This window comes from Citrus sinensis, chromosome 6 (genome assembly GCF_022201045.2).
Source record: "Citrus sinensis cultivar Valencia sweet orange chromosome 6, DVS_A1.0, whole genome shotgun sequence".
NCBI lineage: Eukaryota > Viridiplantae > Streptophyta > Magnoliopsida > Sapindales > Rutaceae > Citrus > Citrus sinensis.
The window spans coordinates 18501400-18507908 of NC_068561.1; the positions used below are offsets into that span (position 1 = coordinate 18501400).

The 6509-nt window shown below is 33.5% G+C and overlaps 2 protein-coding genes and 1 long non-coding RNA gene across 4 annotated transcripts in view; 1 reads left to right on the forward strand and 2 right to left on the reverse strand.

Moving 5' to 3' along the window:
* The window catches only part of LOC127902945 (uncharacterized), a 36105-nt gene that overhangs the window by 20663 nt on the left and 8933 nt on the right, over positions 1 to 6509 (forward strand). The gene's annotated exons all lie outside the window — the stretch shown is intronic.
* LOC102623425 (transcription elongation factor TFIIS) overlaps positions 1 to 6509 on the reverse strand; it is a 38477-nt gene that overhangs the window by 11245 nt on the left and 20723 nt on the right. The gene's annotated exons all lie outside the window — the stretch shown is intronic.
* LOC102607658 (F-box/FBD/LRR-repeat protein At5g53840-like) lies at positions 3697 to 6090 on the reverse strand. Its single transcript, XM_006481240.4, has 5 exons — positions 5835 to 6090; positions 5567 to 5598; positions 4578 to 5467; positions 4307 to 4453; positions 3697 to 4180 (listed from the first exon to the last, which is right to left on the reverse strand). The coding sequence occupies exons 1-5, from the start codon at positions 5906 to 5908 to the stop codon at positions 3866 to 3868; spliced, it is 1458 nt and encodes a 485-aa protein (XP_006481303.2). The 5' UTR covers positions 5909 to 6090; the 3' UTR covers positions 3697 to 3865.

Genomic DNA, 6509 nt, shown 5'->3' on the forward strand with positions numbered 1-6509 from the left:
CTAGGCGTTGGATGCAGTTGGATGTCAGTGGATCCCACTAATCCAACTGCATCCAACGGCTAGGTGCAACTGTGGCACGGTGCCACTGTTGCACCGTAGCCTGATCCGTGTTTTAAATAATTATTTATGAACCACCAATCACGCATGAACAAGTGGTAGAATAAAGAGAGTGGTTATTTGTACCCACCATTAAATTAAGGCCTGTACTAAGTTACGCTGAGCGTAACTTGCGCCTCTCACAGCAATAGTATTCGATTTTATTAGCGGTATTATTACTGTAAAAGGTTCCGCTCAACGTAACTTAGGACCTCCCTTAAATTAATAAGTTAAATAATTTATTATAAAATAATGCTGAATAGTTAAATTTTTATCTTAAATAATATGTTGTTTATTAATTTATTGATAAAATAATACAATTAGTTTATTCAAATATTATAAAGAATATAATAAATATCATATTATTTATGGGATAGTTTTTTTTTTTGAATTCTGTTATACATATATTGTTACTGATATTATATTAAACATTACAATTACAATATTTACAATCGTACTAAATAACTGGGGATCACCGCCATACGTTAATTTACTGAAGCACTTGTCCAAATACTTTAAACCCTCTCTAATATTTGAGGGGTATCTACTTCACTCACATTTCATAAGTGAGAGACTGTCTTCACTCAATTAGTTGATAATTGAGGAAGATCTGAAACTAACCTCCATAATGTTCTTATGAAAGTTCGAACCTTACACTCAATATTATAAATGTAATGCTTCTCTCATTAGACCAAAAGCGCATTAATTATGGGATAGTTATTTAAAATAAAGAATTTGAGATATTTTACTCCTTATGGTATCAATTCATGCGAATATGTTAAAATCTAATAATCAAATATTAACTAAAACATACATATCTGTGATTAAAATTGTACTAGCATTGATTTTTCCCTCCATAAAGCCAACGTATCTCGTGATCATGTGACAGTGTGTTATGAAGTAAGATTAATACCGAGTAAATGAGAATAACTTAAGTCGAATGGCATGTGGAGACGGGTCGAAAGAGTAAAACTCTCTTATTCAATTATATTTTATTTTTCCTAATTAATTTGCTTTAAGTGCATTTTGATAATAATAGATATTTTTTTAACTGAGTTTAATAAGTAGTGATGTGGATCAAATGACGGGGCGTCGATTTTTCCGACTTAAAACCAATTGCCGAACTAGTAACCCTGCAAATTGGACTGAATGGATCAACAACAAAAAAAAAAAGATAAAACAAAATAAATAAATTTCAATTATGTAGTTGCCTCCTGAACCATTGGACTTAAAAGTCAACAAATAATATTTAATCCACAATCATAAATTTGTGTCGGAATCTCAAGTAAAATTCAAGTTAAGTAACCCTGTTTATGTGCTTGTTTTCAATCAGAACTCTCGGCTCAATAAAAATTTACAATAATCATATTGATGAACAGCTAAATAAACAATGGGACTTCATTCCCAGTACAAATTATAAGAGCTAGAGTCAATAATTCATGATAAAATTGTTCATCTATGGTATCACAAATTGCCACAAAAGAAATAAAATATTTCACAAACTCTGTGTGAGCTAAACATCCCATGAATCCAACCAATTCGACCTCCCTAATGCTCAGTTCACATGACCGATACTTACAGGTCTCTGCCAATCCAAATGGGGGCTGTACCTATAATACCTGAGATTATTGGACAAAAGCCCGTCATGTCAAAAATGTACAGAGTATAAAACAACATATTCTAAGAATTTACATGTCGTAATAATATTTTCAACAACAAAATGAGAGAACATTCATCTTCAGTGTAAAATCTATATAACGGTCGACATGCTTTCAAGAAAGCAGTACGAGGAAGGACAGTAATTAGATAACAAATGTTCAAGAACCTCTCATGCTGCAGCTACATTCATCAAACGTAGGGCCATAAGAGAGCTGAAGCTAGAATAACTATCAAGATGGGTGAGAGAATATTGGTCAACATTACATGAATAATTCCGAATCTACTAAAGTCCAACTCAAGCCTTTGAACTCTCTTTTCTACTGCAAACTTTGATCCAAGTATGAACATCAACATCTATAGGATGCCACATCAGAACAAACAATTAACTCTTCCATAGCATGACCTTGAAGTGAACTCAAAGCTTGATTGACCCCACTATCAAACTTATGCCTTTCTAGAGCAAGTGGCTCACTTCCTAAACCCAATTTCCATTCATAGTCCGTCATTAGGAGGGGATTGCCAAAGTTCAAACAACCAGAAAACCACTTCCATAAACATCTCAATCTATGCTGGTCGTAACTGCTTCTTTTATAGTCAAGCAAGACAAGACATTTACAAGCCACTTGGACTTGTAGTTCAGTAGTGAACCATTACCCTTAAAGTCAAGCATGACTATGAGGGCAATGGTTCGAATTTTCACGGACTCAATCTCTCTCAATTAAATATAATTGTGTGGAGATTACTTGTAACATCTTTCTCCCTTGCGAAATGCTAGTGGAGCAGAGACATCCCTCCTCCGTGAGGGGTATTTGGTCGAACATGTATTTCATAGAATAAAAATATAATAATGTGAGTCCCAAGTATATATCTGATTGTAAATATCAGTGTAATGATCTGTTGTCATAGCAATTGTAAATATATGTATAATACAGTAACCTGATACTTAATCAGTTTTGCTGCCACTGATTCTAGGCCCCTGACTTTGGTGCGTCACCTAATTAGAGTATGAACCATAGACGTCAGTTCTAAAAGAGGGATCCAAAAGAGGGATGGAGAATTAGTATAATGAATGTAATTCGGACTCTTTTTTTTTTTTTTAATAAACGTTAAGAGGAAACTAAATAATTCATGACTGACATGATGTGTGGCATCTTTTGGAATAAATGACCGAATTAAGCACCTTAACGATTATCTTGAGCAATAAGTTAATTAACTGATTAATACTCTAGCAGTCTGGTGACATGCAAAAGACTCACGAAAGAGCTTTGTAAAATGAAACTAGAGAAAATACAGATAGATGAATTGTTATTGTAGAAGTATTGCTAGTATTTATGGTCTTGCTATTTTTTTCTTCTTACTTGTTATTGAATACTCTCTCTTATGTTCATTTTTTTACTCAATTACTTGAGTTATTAATTGTGGGAATTAATTAAGGTCCGTGGTATAAAGCTTTGGAGGATAACACATCCCTCAAGTATGCGCTAATGTTAGTCACTGATTGAAGGTTACCTGTTGAAATGGAGAGAGTGCCAATAGATGCAAGTGTTGATCCCCTGGAAGCAGGGGATATACAACACGGCATGCACGCTTTTTGAAAACCCATCAAGAAATAAAACAAGAAACTGTGACTAAATATAAGGAAATTGAAAAAAAAAAAAAAAAAAAAGGAAAAAGACAATGGAGAATTTACAAAAAACAATCTCAATTGAAATTTGAAAAGAATCAAGAGGGTAATACAAAAGCGCCTTCAAAAGAGAAGGCCATCAAGTTAAGAGTAACCAAGTTTTTTTGCATTTGACAGTGACGCGAACATGCACTCTAACAACGCACCAACTCTCCATCCATCCATCACCATCAAGGCAAAATGCCTCAAATTCCACTACATTTCCTGCAAAGCCATTTTTAGTTTCATCTTTCTAATTTATTACAATGTACACAATATGAAAACAAAGAAGTATTTCATTATATTTTGATGAATCATAGAAAAGGAGGAAAAAAAAAAAATGGCTCCATTCCCAGTAAAAGTGTAAAACCAGAAGAATAGTGAATGAACTCACAGGTCCCAACCCACGTCCCACGCCAGAAAATAATTCAAGATTATTTTACATGTCTATGGTATCACAAAATCCCACAAAGGAAATCTAGCTCCCAACTCAATAGCATGCTTTCTAGCAGAATGATACTCCTCACTGTCCCTATACAGTAATTCCTTTGGAGTCCCCAAATACTTAGGTATACAAGGATCAATAATTATCTTCTCTAACAGTTTGGCTTTCTCGATCAAATACATCACAAACTCAGTTTCAGCTCTCTGCCCCTCAAATCCTACCAATTCGACCACCCTAACGCTTAATTCACAGACTGATAAATACGGATGATCCTTGACAGTCCGTGCTGTTCCAGATGAGGGATGTACACGAAATAGCTGAGACGAGAAAAGACAGCAGTATCATAGTTAGGCATAGATACACAAATCAAACTTGAAATATATAAACGGAAATGGTAAACAAGATTCTTAACTAATCAAAGTAAAAAGGAAAAAACATTTCACCTTCAGTGTAAATTTATACAATGAAGGACATGCCCTCAAGAAAGCAGCACAAGGAAGGAGACGATCATCATCAAATAAATTGATTTCCATTTCCAAATGCTTGAGATTACATAATTCAGGAAGATCGTACGGGACTGCCTCAGGTACCTGAAAATTTTTGATGAAAATGTAACACAAGCACATCGAAATAAATAAAAATGAAAAACAAAATAAATGATCAATAACAATACTAGTTATTTGTATTAAGGAAAGGGGGAAAAAGCACACTTACACTCACAAAAGCTAGGTTCAACTTAAGTGTGTGTAGTTGCAGAAGAATGGTTGAAAGCTGGCGGAGTTTATTCATGATGTAGGTGCAAAAGAATCGATCAAAAGATACCTCAGTAAGATTTGGAACATCTCTAAAAAAAACAATTCCTGATCCAGAATATTCAAAAGATATGATATTTGGTGCATCAATTTCAACATACTGCAAGAGCACAAGATGTAACTTTAAGTACTTCAACCTGAGTGATGGACCAGAAACTTTAAGACTAGTGAGACATGGTGAGTGGATTACGGTTAACACCTCAAGAAAATGACAGCAAGATAACAAATGTTCAAGAGCTTCTCCTGTCACAGCTACAGTATTCAAACTGAGGGCTGTAAGAGAACTGAAGCTAGAATAACTGTCAAGATGCGGTGAAAAAGTGTATTCGGCAACAGGCCATGAAAAATCTTGTACCCTAGAAAAGTCCAAATCAAGCTTCTGAACTTTCTTTTCTACAGCAAAATTGATCCAGTTATGAATATCCCCATTGGAGGCAACATCAAAACAAATCCTTAACCCTTCCAGAGAGTGACATTGAAGTGATCTCAAAACTTGATTGACCCAACTCACAAACTTGTGTCTTTCGACATCGAGTGGCTGACTTCCCAAACCCAATGTCCAGTTATAGTCCCCCATAGTGAGTGGATTGTCAAAGTTCAAACAACCATTAAACCACTTCCATAGATATCTCCATCGACTTGATAATATGCTGGTTCTAGCTGCTTCTTTAATAGTCAAGCGAGACAAGACAGTTACAAGAATATCATCGGGGAGTTCGCTAATGCGATCATATAGGCAAGTGTAATCCTCTCTCCTTTTTCTCTTATTGCAAGGCAGAAGCCAAGTCGTGTCTGAGAGAATTAACCAAAACCCAACAAATTAAATTAGCAATTGAAAAGCAAATAATAAATAATTTAACCCAGAATGAGTAATATAGCCGGCAGTCTAACCTGTGCAGTGGGAGAGAGTCTCCACCTCGCTCCTAAGAGAGAATTTTAAAAACAGTAAGTCCTCAAAAAAAAAAAAAAAAAACTAAAATCATAAACATCACACACACATATATAAAGACATTTCATAAAATTTCCTCTATTGCTTTTCTTTTATGCGCTGGCAAAATCCCCAAATCAAACACTTTGTCAGCCTAGGGCATCTATGACTCCTTCATTATGGAAAAAGGGGGAAAAAAAAGAAAAAGACAAAGGTTTACTGAATACTTACCTCAGCAATTTCGATTTTGAATTTCTGGCAATTTCTCGGCATTCGGAGCTCATGACTCCTTGGCAATTTTTCATCTTGTTCAGCAAAATAAAATAAAATCAAAATCGATGAATATCTACGATAATGATTCGTTCCTTCTTATGTAATATTTGTTTGCCACTTACTCTGAGTCCTTACTGTAATAGGATATTTTGTTGTTTTTAAGTGTGAAGGAATACGGTTGCAAGTTTCATAACTGGTTGAAAAAATAAAATAATAAAAGAGTAGTGTTGTAAGACATTCTAAAAAATTATAAGATAAGTAATTTATTAATTCAACCATACGTGTGTGATGATAATGCAATTTATTATGAATTATGATAGACAACTCAATTTTTTTTATTTTAAATTTTATTTTGAATAATGTATTATTTATTAAGTAATTGATAATTTTTTATAATATTTAAGTGAATTAATTATATAATTTCATCAATGAATATCACATTATATAGGACAATTTTTGTGATAAAAAAATTGAGATGTATACACTCACATTATATGAGATAATTTTTTTAATAAAAAAATTCAAATGTATAACATTATTCTTTATTTATTTAGAGTTTATAAAATATTTATCATTCAATAAATAAGTTTATGCACTTAAATTTTACAAATTTATCAATTACTCAATAAATAG